The 17,971-nt window shown below is 45.0% G+C and overlaps 1 protein-coding gene across 3 annotated transcripts in view; it reads right to left on the reverse strand.

The window, feature by feature from the left end:
- The window catches only part of EI24 (EI24 autophagy associated transmembrane protein), a 56,032-nt gene that overhangs the window by 22,997 nt on the left and 15,064 nt on the right, over positions 1-17,971 (reverse strand). For all 3 annotated transcript variants that reach the window (XM_077458185.1, XM_077458187.1, XM_077458186.1), the window contains exons 4-9: positions 16,655-16,715; positions 12,007-12,073; positions 8,915-9,039; positions 8,684-8,803; positions 5,406-5,517; positions 5,192-5,303 (exon numbers count right to left, since the gene is read on the reverse strand). In XM_077458185.1, the coding sequence (XP_077314311.1) occupies positions 5,192-5,303; positions 5,406-5,517; positions 8,684-8,803; positions 8,915-9,039; positions 12,007-12,073; positions 16,655-16,715 (597 nt within the window). The remainder of the gene's footprint in view (positions 1-5,191; positions 5,304-5,405; positions 5,518-8,683; positions 8,804-8,914; positions 9,040-12,006; positions 12,074-16,654; positions 16,716-17,971) is intronic.

A 17,971-nucleotide genomic window follows, 5' to 3' on the forward strand; every position in this document is an offset into this window, starting at 1 on the left:
ATTACAAGGAATGTAAACATCCCTTGTAATAGGAATAGGGCATGACAGGTCCTCTTTACAGTGAGATGTGGGGTCAATAAGACCCCGCATCTCATCTCTAAGCTGGGAAGCCTGAAAAAAAAAAAAAAAAAAAAAAAAAAAGATTCTGTCTTTGATCGTATTAGCGATTCGGTAGAAGCACCGGAGGGCGGCGGGAGGGGGGGGGATGTCTATGGCTGGGTATTGCAGGGTATCACCGACTATGGCTGGGTATCTCAGAGTATGGCGTTGCAGAGTATTGCATTGCAGGGTATTGGCGGGTGTTGCAGAGCATTGCAGAGTGTTGCAGGGTATTGGCGGGTGTTGCAGAGCATTGCAGAGTGTTGCAGGGTATTGGCGGGTGTTGCGGAGTGTTGCAGGGCGTTGCGGAGTGTTGCAGGGCGTTGCGGAGTGTTGCAGGGCGTTGCGGCGTGTTGCAGGGCGTTGCGGCGTGTTGCAGGGCGTTGCGGCGTGTTGCAGGGCGTTGCGGCGTGTTGCAGGGCGTTGCGGCGTGTTGCAGGGCGTTGCGGAGTGTTGCAGGGCGTTGCGGAGTGTTGCAGGGCGTTGCGGAGTGTTGCAGGGCGTTGCGGAGTGTTGCAGGGCGTTGCGGAGTGTTGCAGGGCGTTGCGGAGTGTTGCAGGGCGTTGCAGGGTATTGCAGAGTGTTACAGGGTATTGCGGAGTGTTGCAAGGTGTTGCGGAGTGTTGCAGGGTATTGCGGAGTGTTGCAAGGTGTTGCGGAGTGTTGCAGGGTATTGCAGAGTGTTGCAGGGTATTGCAGAGTGTTGCAGAGTGTTGCAGGGTATTGCGGAGTGTTGCAAGGTTTTGCGGAGCGTTGCAGGGTATTGCGGAGTGTTGCAGGGCATTGCGGAGTGTTGCAGGGCAATGCGGAGTGTTGCAGGGCAATGCGGAGTGTTGCAGGGCAATGCAGAGTGTTGCAGGGCAATGCAGAGTGTTGCAGGGCAATGCAGAGTGCTGCAGGGTAATGCAGAGTGCTGCAGGGTAATGCAGAGTGCTGCAGGGTAATGCAGAGTGCTGCAGGGTAATGCAGAGTGTTGCAGGGTAATGCAGAGTAATGGGGGTATTGCAGAGTAATGGGGGTATTGCAGAGTAATGCAGAGTAATGGGGGTATTGCAGAGTAATGGGGGCATTGCAGAGTAATGCAGAGTAATGGGGGTATTGCAGAGTAATGCAGAGTAATGGGGGTATTGCAGAGTAATGGGGGCATTGCAGAGTAATGCAGAGTAATGGGGGTATTGCAGAGTAATGGCAGGGTATTGCAGAGTGTTGGCAGGGAATTGAGGGGTTAATTTTCGGTGCGCAGCGATGTGGGCACTGCAGATGCAGCCCACATCGCTGCTGACACCGACCTCTTCCCCCTCCGCTGTACCGATCGGTACAGAGAGGGGGAGGGAGGAACCGGCGTCATAACATGACGCCGGTTTGTTTACAAGTGATCACTCCGTCATTTGACGGAGCGATCACGTGGTAAACGGCCGCGCTGAGCGGCCGTTTACCGCGATTCGTGATGCGCCGGGTCCTGTGGACCCGGCGGTCACGGATGCTCTCGAGTGCGCGCCCCAGGGGGCGCGCGAGAGCAGAATTCTGGGAGGCCGTTAATTAACGGCCTCTCAGAGTTAAACAACCGCCCTGAAGCCGTTAATCGGCAATGGGCGGTTGTTAAGTGGTTAAAGAAGGTGGATGGTGACCTTTATCTCACGTTTGGATTGGATCAACATTTATATAGAGACTCTTATCCTTACCTTGGACTTTTTTTGTATTACTATATACACTTATGAATTATGCACTTAAGGTGTATTTTTTGCACATTTTATGATTTTTGTGTTTAATGTTTGGTTAAACATTGTATGATCACGTATCGTCATGTACTAGGTTACTTTTGTTTGTTTTCTCTAGCGCTACACTATGATTTAATATTTCCCTCTTAAAATGAATGTGCGTGTTATACACCTGTGCGTGTTATACGCCGATAAATACGGTAGGTGCTTTTAGCTGCGGACAGATGAAGTTATCTACCGCAGCTAAATGCACACAAGGCTTTCCTTTGGCCCCATTCTCACACTGCGTTTAGCGACGGTTTAGTTGCATGCAGTTTTGTGCAGATAGAAAAAATAAAGTTGACTGCGTCCAGGAACGATTTAGCGCAGCTATCTGCACATAACTGCAGGTAATCGCAGTGTACTATTTTTCCTGCAGATAGCAGTGGTAACAAGGAAAGAAAAACAGGAAGCATATCAGAAATGGCAAGAATGTTCCAAACGCAGCTAAACACAGCCACATGTAAACGGAGCTAATCGCAATGTACAACTGCAAGTGAACGCTGTGCCAGGATTTTTCTGAATTTCAAAATAACAAAACGTGCTCTTAATGGCGGCAGAACAGCCACCCGTGCAAAAGGGGCCTGACATGTGAGTATAATCGCCATTTGTTGTCAAACTTTTTTACTTATTAAAATTACTACACTATGAGACCTTCCTCTATGTCTCTTGTGAAGTCATTTTTCCCATCCTAGTTTCATCTCGAGGGGTTAGTGGAGGAGAACTGTGCCGTCAGTGGAATCAATTGATATTCCAGAAGCGCTGTTTGACCTTCCTATAAAAAGGGGTCATCATTTTCTGGTGAGTGGCCACCCATCTACTGAGCATTCTATTTTTGAGCATCACAATTTAGTGTTGGGATTCATCCCATATGGAATTTTAAACTTGCTATATTTTGAAAATTTGTATTTTTCTGATTCACTGGACATCACTAGTACCTCATCCTTTAATATATTTTTTCTGCAGATTTTGGTGACTAAAGAGGCAGCTTTAATTAAGCTTGTTCACCGATTTTTATTTTTTCCAGTTGAAAATCTGTATATCGCTTAATATTCGCGCAACTGTTTATCAAACCTATATTTTCAGTAAAATACACTGAAATTAATTAATTTTAGTGTACACACACAAAGAAACCCCCATTTTTATGGTAAAAATATAGGTGAAAAGGTGTTGGTAAATAAATACCAAATATATCAAGCCTTAAAGAAGTAGTAAACTCTGCTTTTTGACTTGTACCTACAGGTGAGCCTATAATAAGCGATTGTCTGCTAAACTTGCAGCGCTTAGAAAATATTCACTCTTTAGATACTGGTGACGGCGCATGCACACCGTGACTCCCACTGAGTGTGTGCTGTGACCGTGACTCCCGTGTGCATGCACAGGAGTGATGTCATCTCAGCCTGGCCATTCAGATTTGTAACATGCAACACCCTGAATATGGGTGTAACATGTTACAAAAGGTGAACTTATCCTGTAAGGGGAGTCTGTCATAATGTGCTAGAATGCGGTGCATACTATCAAATTATGGCTTAAACCACCCGGGGGTTTTCTAATAAAAGGAGCTTACTACTGTTTTAAACTTGTACCTGCGAAACAGTGGTTTATCAATTTAGAGTTCATTGTAAATAATGGTCCTAGCAGAGCGACACCCAGTACGTGTTATGCAACAGTCGTTTATAAACAACAGGGGTGCCCAAACTTTTGAAGAGCGAGGGCCACTTTGGAGACTTGGTAACTGGTCACAAAGAGTGGAGTGGGCGGACGACAGGTCCGTGTCCGCTCTGCATATGCAGAGCAGACACGGACATAGCCCGCTTTATTCTATGGGTTCTCCAATCAGACAGAAGTGGATCGGACTGGAGATAGGCGGGTGTAAACAGACACAAGTCTGTTTACATCTGCCACTCTATAGAGGTGAATGGAGGGTCCAATTGAGTCTACCTGAAAAACAGGACAGGAGGACCCGATAGGACCACTCCTGTGAAAGGGGCATAGGTGCTGCTTTCACACTGATGCACTGCGGTACCTGCACCTCAACTGACCTCAATCTTCACTTCTCCCTCAGGATTCCTGCAGGTGGCTGGTACAGCTGCTGGGCCCTGCTGGCGGGTACCGGTGGCTGGTATTGCTGGTGGGTACTGCTGGCTGGTTTCCCGAACCACCATCCCCGAGCATAAGTGTGACAGGAGCCGGCGCTGGAGGAAGCATGCGGCTGCAGTGGAGAGCAGAGCTGATGCTTCCTCTATCGCGCCTGTCACAGGCGGAGTACATTCGGTGTCATGCCCGCTCTATACAGGAAGCATCAGCTCTGCTTCCTCTAGCGCCGGCTCCATTCTTCACGCTGATGCTCAGGGATGGCGGGTTGGGAACCCGCATTCTAGGCTTGCTGACCCGCCATTCTAGAGCGGGAGGTGGCAGGCCACATCAGAGGGCACCGCGGGCCACATGTGCCAGCGGTTAAGCACCCCCCAACATACACAAACACGTCCTTTTTAAGGTATGCACATGGGTGAGAATTTTTTCAGTTTTTCATCCCCCTCCCCTATTCGTTTTTTTTCCTCCCTTTGACTTTTCCTTTACAGAACTTCTTTATACAGGATTTACATAGAGCCAACATTTTGTGCAGCGCTTTTCAATATAAAAGGAGGCAGTACAGTCACAATACAATATGATACAAGAGGGTCCTGCTCATAAGAGCTGGGGCAAGTGGTATAAAAGATAATAACTGCGAAGGATGAGCTGATGGAAGAATTTAAAGTCCGGTTGTTAGGTGGAGGTGAGATAAGCTTCCCTAAAGAGGAGTTTTCAGGGATCACCTAAAAGGTGGCCATTGCTATCACTATAGTAATGAGGGCATGCATAATTAATCAGGGGCTTTCAGGACGCCATAATTGATCAGGCTGCTTTACAGTCACCCGGATTACATCTCTAGAAAGGCTCAGATCCTTGTGTTAAATTTTAAAACAAGCTCACAGCTGCTATAGCCAAGCAGCAAATTGTCTTCTCTGCAGCCATAGAGGCCTGTGAATTGGATAAAGAAGCAGTGTATAATAATTCAGAACAATATTAAAAAAGCGTAGTCACCAAGCTATAGGTCATTATCTATGGCCATGCATGTATGTACATCCATTTCACAGGCAGCCGCAGGTGGAATGGCAATAAAAAAAAAAAAAACAGCCCAACAGCAGGCAGGGCAGTAAGAGAGAGATTAGTGCATCTAAAGTCTGTATTATGAATGACAACCGGATTAGCAAGGATGGGGGTGCTAGATGCAAAATTAATATTGAAGGTACAGTTTGTTTAGGTTAACGGTTAGTATAAAGCAGAACCCTCACCTGATGATATAAGATGACTGCATGGCTGTCAAGGAGGCCAAGGGTAAACCGAATCCAAAGTAATAGGGCCAGTTGCGTTCGATGTTGGATAACCGTTGGTGCATCTCGATTCCTATAGGAGGGAGAGCAATGGGTAATCACATGAAGTGAGTGAATGTGAACCACATCTTGCCTCCCCCCCCCCCCCCTCACCATACCAATAGTGGAAAATTACCTTTGTTGAACCATCGATACTCAAAACAGTATAAGGAATAGAGTAGAGACATGTGCAGAAGACTAATAATCTGTCCAATCACATCGATCGGGAACAGGCTGACAAACATTCCCTACGGAGGGGCAAAGACAGGAAATCATAAGACATGATAGAGGATGCCACAGTAGACCCCAAGCATCTGCAAAAGGTAGACAAAAGTGTACCTGAACAGTAACATAAGCTTCTGCAACTAAAAGGGATTCGCGGATGAGGGGGTGGTAAAAGCTTGGCTCAACCATGAGGTTTTAATGCCCCACCTCACATGTGAACGAGCCCTTGGGTATTCTGAACTCTGATGTTCATCTGTGTTACACTACCAGCAGATAGTCAAATAAATGTTTGGATTGTGTAGATGTAGAAAGATCAAAAAATAAATAAATGCAAGTTTGAGGGAAATCCTGCTGAGGGCAAGACTGCTGCCTTAAAATGGTTCTGAAAGTAGAAGATTTTCTTAATCGTAAAAATAATAATAATAATAATAATAATAATAATAATAATAATATGGTGTGCCAATTCAAGAAGCTATGCAGCAAAAATAGACAAATATGCATGACCGGCTATCCCCAATTTAAAAAAAAGAAAGGAAAAAAAAAAAACATTCTATGCATTAAGATAAAAAAACCTTCTGTGCGCAGCAGCCCCCCCAATACTTTCCTGAGCCTTATTTCGATCCAGCGATGTGCACGAGTGCCACAGCTGTCCGGGACTAACCCTCCTCATTGGCTGGGGCAGCAGTGGGAGCCATTGGCTCCTGCAGCCATCAATCAAAGCCAGTAAAACCAATGAGGAAGGGGCAGGGCCAGACTGCGGCTCTGCGTCTGAATGGACACACACTGCAGCGGCTCAGGTGCCCCCATAGCAAGATGCTTGCTGTGGGGCACACTCGGCAGGGGGGAGGAACCAGGAGCGCCGGCGAGGGACCCAAGAGGAGGAGAATTGGGTCTGCTCTGTGAAAAACCATTACACAGAGCAGGTAAGGTTGTTTTATTTTTTTAGGAGTCTGGAAATCATTGAACCAGTGATCAGCAGATTACTGGTGCCCTGCAGGTCTCCTGCAGACTGAGTGTGAGCTGTCTGCCCCGTACATTGTACAGGCAGGTGCACAATGACGAGCATTCAACAGCAATGTGGTCAGTGGCGAACTATCTATTAAAGGCCCTCTATCCACGGGGGCACCACCCCCCTATTCATGCATCCAGCCCCCTTCGGGACGCCAGGCGCATGAATTACAGCGGCAGGGGTTTTCTTTTGAAGCACCTGATTAGAGCCAGAGGCTCTAAAAGGCTTCAAAATAAAGTTGGCTCCGAGCGCAGAGCACTGCGCTATGAGCCCACCTAGGTGTTACAACAGCGAATGAATATTCGCTTTTTAAACGATGATTCTCAATCTGGCCAATAAGAAGCGGGTCTGAGACCCGTTTTCCAATTGGCTGAAAAGAGAAGAGTCAAGATTGGCTGCCAAAAAGGAGGGAGGAAACTGAAGCCCCGGAGCAGGGGAGGCCGCCGGTGAAGCCCGGGAGAAGTGCTCCCCGCCATAGATGGGTTAAGTGCTCCAGACCCAACTGACCATGGTGGGAGGGGGGGGGAGGGAGAGGTGTTATTGTTTGCCATATAAAATAAATAATGGTCCTGCGCAAATACAAGATGTAATAATAAAAAGTGCTATGTGCTTAAATAAATGAATGAATATATAAAAAGTGAGTTCAAAATTTAGTCCATATAGCAAGTCTTTAATTCAGTCGTTAAGAAAGGAAAGAATATGGGCTCCCAGAACTCTCACCTCTACTTTAGGAAAAATAGGCACATCAAATAGAATAGGCAGCCTCCATTCTCTCTTTAACCAGCAGGGGGTCCTCAACAGTGAATATCTCCCAAATTATGAACATACACAACGGGCCACCCGAGGGCCATTCATTCCTGTAATAGTTGTACTGTGGTGTAGGCAGTGGTGTCCACAAACAAATGCCACTCCAAATAATCACATAAAAGAGAAGAGAAGGCTCCTATAGTGCAGTATTTTTAAAAAACGAGCGGTTTAATAGATCAAAAAACGAATAAGACTCTCACATTTAGAAATAAGTAAAACAGCACACAATGAAAATGGTGTCCTGGCGTCTTCCGCCAGTCTTACCTCACTTCCGGTATTGTGACGGCCACTCCCTACGCGTTACGTCAATCACGTGACTTCATCGGGGGAACTGATCCCCTGATGAAGTCACGTGATTGACGTGATTCTATTTGATGTGCCTATTTTTCCTAAAGTAGAGGTGAGAGTTCTGGGAGCCCATATTCTTTCCTTTCTAAACGAATATGTTTTAACCACTTCCTCTCTGAGTTGAGTCTATCTGAATACCTCTGGTACCGTTGAATTATACCTAAAGACTTGCTATATGGACTAAATTTTGAACTCACTTTTTATATATTCATTCATTTATTTAAGCACATAGCACATTTATTATTACATCTTGTATTTGCGCAGGACCATTATTTATTTTATTTCTCAGTTATTGGTATTATGTGAATACTACTAGGTCCAGCTGCAGCTATTAGCACTTTAATTGCTATTTGCACGTTTACACGTTTTAGTGACACTTGTTTGTTCTAATCGTTTTTTTTACTTTATTTTTATGTATGAGGTTTTTCATCACATTTATACAGATTTATCACTTTCTTAAAAAAAACATTTTTGTGATCTTACACTTTAAGTAGTAGCGCGAAGGCCTTCTTTCTCTCATGTTATTGTTTGCCGCCTCCCCCACCCCCCCCAAAAAAAAAAATTTAAAAATATGACCACTGTTTGTGGTAGTTCATTGAGAACTACAACCCGACAGCTGCAAAGGATGTCAGTACTTGTAGTTCATTCAATGATGTGGCCATGTGGCTGCGCTCTTTTCAAAAAGAAAAAGCTGGTCGGGGGGGGGGGGTATTGGGGACGACGACTTCTCCCCATGCTGCTGTCACAGGGAGGCGGCGGATCACCGAGCGGCTGCAGGAGTGGGAACACATTACTTGTTGCACCCTAAATACGGGTGGAACAAGTAACATGGTCTCGAAGGTGAACTTATCCTTCAACAACTTCAACCACATCCTGGCGAGGAAATGCTTGCGATTGGCTGTAAGCACATAAACAGTTATGTGCAATCACAAAACACACAAAGTCCTGACACTGGATTTATGGCAGAAAGCCGATCTACAAAATCACTTGGAAGAAACAAATACCAAAAGAAAAAACAACAATACCTGGATGAGGAAGAGAGCCTGAAGCAGGAGATTAAATAACATGTCGGCAATAATTTTACTGACGCTGGGGAAAGGCTGTGCTTTTCTGCCGGACATCTCAAATGCCAAATCTGCTATGTCCTGAAAGTCATAAAACAAGAGCGTGAGTTTCAAAATGAGCCTCGCCCGTGATTAGAGGTCTTCTCTAAGATTTTGGAAAAATAAATATTGCACACAGATTAGAATGCCCACCTGAAACCAAATGGCATTGACCACTTTACTTAGCACAAAGAGTGGCAGAACCCAGAGGGCACTAAACACCGACGTGAGGATGAACTCCAACCACGACCAGACATCGCCATGCAAGGATGGATCGCCTGCAAAGACACAATACAGTCAGGAGACGCAGAGATCGGCTGCAAAGGATATACTATTCTCGAGTAGACAGTAGAGCTGCACAATTAATCGTCAAAGAATCGTTATCGCGATTCACAATTCTTTCTAAGCAAAGAATTCTCTCTGCTCTTCTGAAGCCACAGCCATCCAAAGAAAGGAAAAGAAAAACCGGGCAGTCTGTCAAGAATCAAAACTTTCTTTATCATTTGAACTGAAGTATAAACATTGTAACAATTTGTCAATGGAATAAGCTTTGTGTGCAAGTGAAAAAAGTTTAACCACTTAAAGTGGAGTTGGAAGTGAGACATTTCCCAATCTCTGCAGCCACGCAACTTCCTGGTGGGCTCTGCACGTGGCGTATGCGAACACGCCTGAGCTCATCCTTAGTCCTGACTACAGACACAGATTTCCTCCAATGTGGCCCCTATTTTTTTTTCCAATAAAGGATAAGTTATCCTTTGGAACATCTGGAACATCTCAAAGCAGGGATAAGAAACAAAGATCTTTAGTAAAAATCAGCACATAACACATTTAACCGCTTAATTGCCCCTATTAGGTTAACTCCTTCCCAGCCAGTGTCAGCGTATAGTACATATACATATATATATATATATATACACATATACACACACACACACATACATATACACACACCCCAAGTGCGACGGACAGTCACTAACTATATATACACACACAAATATATATATATATATATATATATATATACACAGTTGTGCTTATAAGTTTACATACCCTGGCAGAATTTATGATTTATTGGCCATTTTCAGAGAATATAAATGATAACACAAAAACTTTTCTTTCACTCATGGTTAGTGTTTGGCTGAAGACATTTATAATCAATCAACTGGGTTTACCCTTTTTAAATCATAATCACAACATAAACTACCCAAATGACCCTGATCAAAAGTTTACATACCCTGGTGATTTTGGCCTGATAACATGCACACAAGTTGACACAAAGGGGTTTGAATGGCTATTAAAAGGTAACCATCCTTACCTGTGATCTGTTTGCTTGTAATTAGTGTGTGTGTGTATAAAAGGTCAATGAGTTTCTGGACTCCTGACAGACCCTTGCATCTTTCATCCAGAGCTGCACTGACGTCGAGTCATGGGGGAAGCAAAAGAATTGTCAAAGGATCTGCGGGGAAAAGGTAGTTGAACTGTATAAAACAGGAAAGGGATATAAAAAAATATCCAAGGAATTGAGAATTCCAATCAGCAGTGTTCAAACTCTAACCAAGAAGTGGAAAATGAAGGGTTCGGCTGAGACCAAATTACGGTCAGGTAGACCAACTAAAAATTTCAGCCACAACTGCCAGGAAAATTGTTTGGGATGCAAAGAAAAACCCGCAAAATCACTTCAGCTGAAATACAGGACTCTCTGAAAACATGTGGTGTGGCTGTTTCAAGATGCACAATAAGGAGGCACTAGAAGAAAGATGGGCTGCATGGTCGAGTCGCAAGAAGAAAGCCATTACTACGCAAATGCCACAAAGTATCCCGTTTACAATACGCCAAACAGCACAGAGACAAGCCTCAAACCTTCTGGCACAAAGTCATTTGGAGTGATGAGACCAAAATGTAGCTTTTTGGCCACAACCATAAACGTTACATTTGGAGAGGAGTCAACAAGGTCTATGATGAAAGGTACACCATTCCTACTGTGAAACACGGAGGTGGAGGGCTGAGGTTTTGGGGATGTGTGAGCTACAAAGGCACAGGAAATTTGGTCAAAATTAATGCCTAGAATGCAGTATGTTATGAAAGAATACTGGAGGAACATTTGCATTCATCAGCCAGGAAGCTGCACATGGGACATATTTGGACATTCCAACATGACAATGATCCAAAACACAAGGCCAAGTTAACCTGTCATTGGCTACAGCAGAATAAAGTGAAGGTTCTGGAGTGGCCATCTCAGTCTTCTGACCTCCATATAATTGAGCCACTCTGGGGAGATCTCCAACGTGCCGTTCATGCAAGACGGCCCAAGAATTTACAGGAATTGGAGGCTTTTTGCCAAGAGGAATGGGCAGCTTTACCATCTGAGAAGATAAAGAGCCTCATCCACAAAAGACTTCAAGATGTCATCGATGTTTAAGAGGGCAAAACACGGTATTAAGAACTGGGTTATTTAAGCCAAACACTAACCATGAATGAAAGAAAAAAGTTTTTGTGTTATCATTCATTTTCTCTGAAAAATGGCCAAGAAATCCTAAATTCTGCCAGGGTATGTAAACTTATGAGCACAACTGTATACATACACACCATCGTTTGTAGACACTTCACACAAACCAATCACTATACACTTATTGGGACTTTCTTTTTATCAAAAAAGATATATGTAAACTGAAAACATTTTGGACAAAAATGTATGAAGAAATACATTCTTTTTTATTGAATATGTTTTATAGCAGAAAAAAAAAATTCACATTTTGGGGATTTTTTTCATTTATCAGTATAAAAAAAAAAAAAAAGTGGTGATTAAATACCTCCAAAAGAAAACTATTTGTGTGAAAAAAAAAAAAAATGATACAAAATATTAAATTTTAAAAGTGTTGCATGACCGTGCAATTACCAGTTTTGTGGTCGGAGGAGGGGGATTATTTTAACAAGAACAATAGCCAGCAACACTCGACATTAGCGGCCATGTCCCTTGTGCTGATTTTGTTATTTTTAGCTAAACCTAGAATATGAGAGACTCCAGATTGTATTTGGAATGGCAGTCAAGCTGTAATTTACTGTTCTGAACCCATGTTTCATGCAGCCTAACAAAGTCTATCTGCTTAGCTTTCGAAGCTCTGTAGAGAAGAGTTACACAGAGGCAGCCCTCTGTTTCATGTCATGGCGGTCTGTGTTTGCCGGAAGATCAAAGTTAAGTGAAAGATGAAGCTAATCTCAAAACAACAGTGCCAAATGGAACTTACCAATAATGCGCGCAGTGACAGACTGCAGCAACGGGATGAACATTCGGTAGAACAAAAACAGACTCAACTGCAAAACAAAATGCAGAGCAGTTGATGCCATTGTAGGTCACACAGTGCAATCACCAAACGGCATATTAAAGTGGAACTCCAGCTTACATCTAATTAGCCTTAAAAGTGGCTTTAAAGTCTCAAGGTTTATTACCTTCATTTATTCATTCTATGCATGAAGGTAGAAAAACCTTCAGTGTGCAGCAGCCCATCGAAATCCAGCAATTTGCATGAGAGCCTTGGCTCTCCCTACACACTGGCTGAGACAGCAGCGGGAGCCATTGGCTGTCAATCACAGGCCAGTGAGAAGAGAGAGGGAGGGAGGGATGGAGGGAGGGATGGAGGGAGGGATGGAGGGGAGGGAGGGGAGGGGGGGGGGTGGGTGGGGGTGGGTGGGGCTGAGCTGCGGCTCTGTATCAGTTTGCTCTGGGGGCACTTGGCAGAAGTGAGGGGCCAAGAGCGTCGGCGGGGCACCTGAGAAGAGGGGGGATCAGGGTTGCTCTGTGCAAAACCACTACACAGAACAGACAAGTATAACATGGTTTTTATCTTTTTTCTATGTAATCTTTATTTAAAAAAATTTCAGATAACATACAAAAGACATAAAACACACACACACACACACACACACACACACACACACACACACACACACACACACACCATATAAAAACATACAAAAAGAATCATCGGTAGCGTGAGGCGTATTACTCAATGTAATGAATAGAAAAAGAAGGGGGAAAAAATTAGGCAAATTGAGCTTCATACCCATACTTTATCTGATGAACATAAGCATAAATCTGTTGCCTCAAATGACCCCCCCCCCCCCCCTTGGCATGATGCTACTGGTGACTTAGACCCAATAACGTGGATCGCAAACTAGGTAGGACTAAGAAGCAAAAGAGACAAAACAAAAACAAAAATAAAATAAAACAAAACCTAGTATAGCTGCACTCCGTGAAACATTCAGGTCTGTGCCAGGTATGTGGGCATAATGGCCAATCTGATGTGACCAAGAATCCACCTCCCCATCAACGGAGGGGACTGCCACGTGTGGGGGACCCCCGAGAGGCCTTGTCCATATAATGTACCCAAGTGGCCCATGTACTAAAGAACTTGTCATAGCGATCTTTACACGTCACCATCCATTCCTCTGCAGCCATTATGTTATTCACTAAGAGGATCCATTCAGCCATCCATGTGGTCTCTTCCAATATATCGGAATTAACCTTCTGGCCACATTGAGTAAATGAGGCAGTAGGGACTTGCGGTAATGGCCGAGAGGAATGGAAGGGCAATGCAGCAAGGACTCCGATGGGGAATCTGGAACCTCAATGTCTAGAACAGCCTTACTTCGAGAAGGTATAACTTGCCAGTAGGGCTGTATCTTAGGACACTCCCACCAAACGTGTAGGAACGTGCCCCTGAGGCCACATTCCCTCCAAGTTTCGGACACCGATGGGTAAATCCTGGCAAGCTTAGAGGGAACTCTATACCACCAGGTAAGTATCTTAAAACTGTTCTCCTGCATTTTCGTGTCCACGGAACTCGAATGTGTGAGTCGGTAGAGATGGTCCAACTGTGTCCCAGTAAAGACATGCTGAAGGTCCCTCTACCACTCCATTATGTAGATAGGCTTTCCCTCGCTCTCCATCGTCTGCAGCATCTTATACAACACATATATAGCATGGGGGAGTAACAGAAGTGGACATATGGAGCCGCTCAAAGGAGGATGCTGTGGTGGGAGAGCGAATAGCCTGGGGTAGGCTACAACGTGTTGGAGCTGTCTATAGCGTCATTCATCTATCCGTAAGGAAGAGTGTTTGTTATTCATCTTAAACTTGCCTTTAATATCACTTTAAAAAACTGTCCGCTCCTACCACCTATGTAGGAAACTAACACTAACCTGTGTAGGAAAGATGTATATACTTGCCTATTTTAATTTTCTGGACCAGTTACGTGATCTGGCTCCCCTGTGTCAGCCAGCATGGCTGCAGGGGAGCGGAGTGAGTGCCAACAATGGATAAGCCATTGAATCCTATGGCTTTACCAGTCATCACCAGTCATCATTGGAGCACTCTCTCCTCTCCCTGCAACTGAAGATGGTTGACATAGGGGAGATCATGTGACTGGACCAGAACAGACTGAAAATAGGTAAGTACATGCATCTTTCTTACACAGGTTAGTTAGTTAGCATAGTGTTAGGGTGGAGGAAGGGACAGTTTTAAAGTTCACCTTTAAAAAAAAAAGAAAGAAAGAAGGATGCACATCAACAAATGTGCATTTAGTTATTTATTTTTATTAGGCACCTGGAAAGCAGGTCATGGGTGCAATCTCCTGCAGACTGTTAGTCACCTCGTACGGGTTACTGAACGGCAGGAAGATTCAACATGTGACATGTTATCAAAAGATCAATTTACCCTTTAAAGCGGGAGTCCGCCGGGACTCCGCGTTTTTTTTTTTTTTTTAAAGTCAGCAGCTACAAATACTGCAGCTGCTGACTTTTAAAATAGTGACACTTACCTGTCCAGCGCGCCCGCGGTGTCGGCACCCGAAGCCGATCTCTAGATCGACACTCGAGTGCTGCCGCCGCCATCTTGGGTATGGGAATCAGGAAATGGAGCCTTTCGGCTTCATTTCCCGGTTCCCTACTGCGCATGCGTGAGCCGCGCTGCGCAATGAGGACGGTCCCCGCTGCCTCTGGGATCTGTGTGTTTCCCAGCAGGCAGCGGGGCACTTGCGGAAGGGGGCGGGCACTTGCGGAAAGGGGCGTAATGTACGCCCCTTTCCGCAGAGAGCTAGCCCGGAAGTGGGCGCAGTTACCTGGATTATCCAGGTAACTGCACCCCCCTCCCCCCTGAAAGGTGCCAATTGTGGCGCCGGAGGGGGGGAGGAATCCGATGAGCGGAAGGTCCATTTTAGGGTGGACCTCCACTTTAAAGCGTTACTAAACCCAGGAGCCTGCATTCACTAGATCTGGTCTCCCACAGTACACAGAAATGCAATTATTTTAGTAAATATAAACTGCTCGGTTCCCCGAGACAACGCCAGATTGTGACAAAACGCGCGTCGGGAGGTTTGACGTGCTGACGCCATCGCGCCGTAACGCAGTGGATGGGTGTTCGCAAGCTGGCCGGCTTTTCTCTTGCTGATTTTACTCTGCATTTCTGCAAGTGAAACTTTTAGCTTTAATAAACCTTATATGGTACGTTTTTACACTATGGTGAGTCTGTTTACATTTTTGGGCTAGGCTTGAGCTACTCCCCTGACTGGCTGATGATCGAGTCTCCCTGGTCGCCTGGTACCTAGCCCAAAACTCTCCTTGCCAACTAATCTGTGAATTGTTTTATCAACACTCCACCGGGCAGAGGCCCTGGCTGGGTTTATAGCCACAGGCTCACAAGAGCATGCCTTCTGGCAGGCACGCAATCTGTGTGGTGGAGGTGCACTGTCCCCTAGTGGTGTTTTATTACAAGAATATTCACTGGTGCACATTTGGACTAAAATTGTGCAACACACAGGCTGTTGTCGCGTTGGAAGTTCTTACACAACCAGTGTTGTTTGGACTATAATTTACCTTTCTTATTTAATACCTTTTAATATATATATTTTTTTGCGCAGCTTTATTTACTTTATAAACTGCTAAACACCTTTTCTCATTGGCAGTATATAGAAGTCTTGTGACTTCTATCAGTGTCTGGTTAAAGCTTGTAGGAGGCGTTTTCATTCTCCCCTGACTGTCCTATGAAGCTGCAGGACCCCTGACCCTCTGTCTGGACAGTGTTGATCACATGCACTCTCCCAAGAAAGAAAAAAAAACACACACACACACACACACACACACACACAACACACTCTAGCAATACACCCCAAACGGAGCATGTGCACCTTTGTCCCCGAGCTCTGTACTATCAGGAGATGGATTGGGGACAGCTGGAAACAGGGAGGATCAGAGAAGACAGGAGCACATCGCTTTTTTTTTTTTTTTTTTTTTTTTTTTTTTTTTTTTACACAATACAAAGGATTAAAGAGGAAGTAAACCCTGATGGGTTTACTTCCTCTTTCATTCCCTGCAAAGGCAAAGCATAATGGACTACTATGCATCGCATAGTAGCCCATTATGTGTCACTTACCTGACACAGGAGCCAGCGAAGTCGCCGCTGTCCCCTGTAGTCCGCCGCATCCATCTTGTTGGTGGGGTCTCGCAGCTCCGCCGCTGTCATTCGGCGATGCCGCGATGACGTCACTCCCGCGCATGCGCACGGGAGCCGACGCGCATGGCAGCTCCGTCGCTGAGAGTGCCGCGCTCAGTGCGCCTGCGCGCCGCTGTCTACGGTGCATGCGCCGTAGACAACGGTGCCCGTTTTCGGGCAAATATCTCCTAAACCATATAGGTTTAGGAGATATTACTTGGACCTACAGGTAAGCCTTTAAGCCCTTAGTGAGTATAACACACATGCTTTACTGCATATACACACTGATTTTTAATGTTGTGGGTGTAGGAACACTTTAAGGCTAGTTTGGTGTAAGCTGATATTCCACATGAACTATTACAGAAAACAAAAAAAAATTTGAATCTAAAAAGAAAGGAACTCCATACCCAGAATACACCACCATTCCATGCACAACACTGAAATATTCGGGTGACAATACGCGGTTCACTGAGGAGGCAAGGGAAAATTTGGTTAATGTGGTATTACAGTAAAATCAGGTTCATATTCCATTCAGGTTTTAGTTTTTGCAGTCTATATCTCAGCTACTGTATCCTGCAATATACACAAAAGACAGAAGGATGTCAACAATGCAGTACGTGGGCCGGGCTGCACAAGGTACAGTCTAATGGTATAGTATCTGCTAATACCTACATTCTGACAAAACACCACAATGTATAAAAAATGGTTAGGGCCCCTTGAAGCAGTTTTTGTAGAACGTATACTCAGCCTTTGGGGGGGTTTTATTTCCTGGCAATACTCAAAAATACCCTCCCAAAAAACAGATCTTTGTAGTAGGTCTGCTTTAAAGCTGAACTCTGGGTTAAGCAAATACTGTCTAAATACAAGGGTCATGGGTATTTCTTCCTTGAGCCTAGGTTCACATATGTGCGATGTGGGAACCAGCGCGATTACAGCGTCGGTTCGTGCATCGCATCTCTCCCACAGGCAGTTCACATTTCCCTCTGAAAACCGCTGTGATTGTCAATACATTGTTAACCACTTCATTACACGGCTATACTAATACGACGTCCGCAGATGGGATCTCCCATCCTGGAATGGCGTCGTATAATGTCCTCTTTTCCCTGCTGGCACACGCAGCCGCGTCACCTAGGAGACGATGAGCGTGCGCCGGCGGCTTCAATGTCCGACGGGCACCCGCAATCGCTCGTGACAGAGCAGGAACGTGGATCCGTGTGTGTAAACACACGGATCCACGTCCTGTCAGGAGAGAGGAGCCAGATCGTGTGTTCCTAGTATATATTTATATATATTTTTTTGTTTATAGCACAAAAAATAAAAAACGCAGAAGGTGATAAAATACCACCAAAAAGAAATCTGTGTGTGTGTGTGTGTGGGGGGGGGGGGGGGGTTAACAAAATTCATTTGGGTACAGTGTTGCCTGACCACGCAATTGTCATTCAAAATGTTACAGCGTTGAAAGACGAAAAATTGGCCTGGGCAGGAAGGGGGTAAAAGTGCCCGGTATTGAAGTGGTTAATGACACCCCCAGATCGCAGTGCGAACTGTGAACTCGCACATGATCCGATTCTAGTGTGTGTGTGTTGGGGGGGAGGCCCTGCACTATTTTCATGCAAATCCAATGCGTGTTCAGCACTGCACAGACACCTCATGTGATCGGCAACCAGGTGCGAATCACATGCGATGCCTGAGATCGCACATATGTGAACCTAGGCTTAATCTTG

The sequence above is a fragment of the Lithobates pipiens genome, unplaced genomic scaffold (assembly GCF_037356315.1).
Source record: "Lithobates pipiens isolate NorthernLeopardFrog02 unplaced genomic scaffold, aLitPip1_a1.2 Scaffold_27, whole genome shotgun sequence".
Lineage (NCBI taxonomy): Eukaryota > Metazoa > Chordata > Amphibia > Anura > Ranidae > Lithobates > Lithobates pipiens.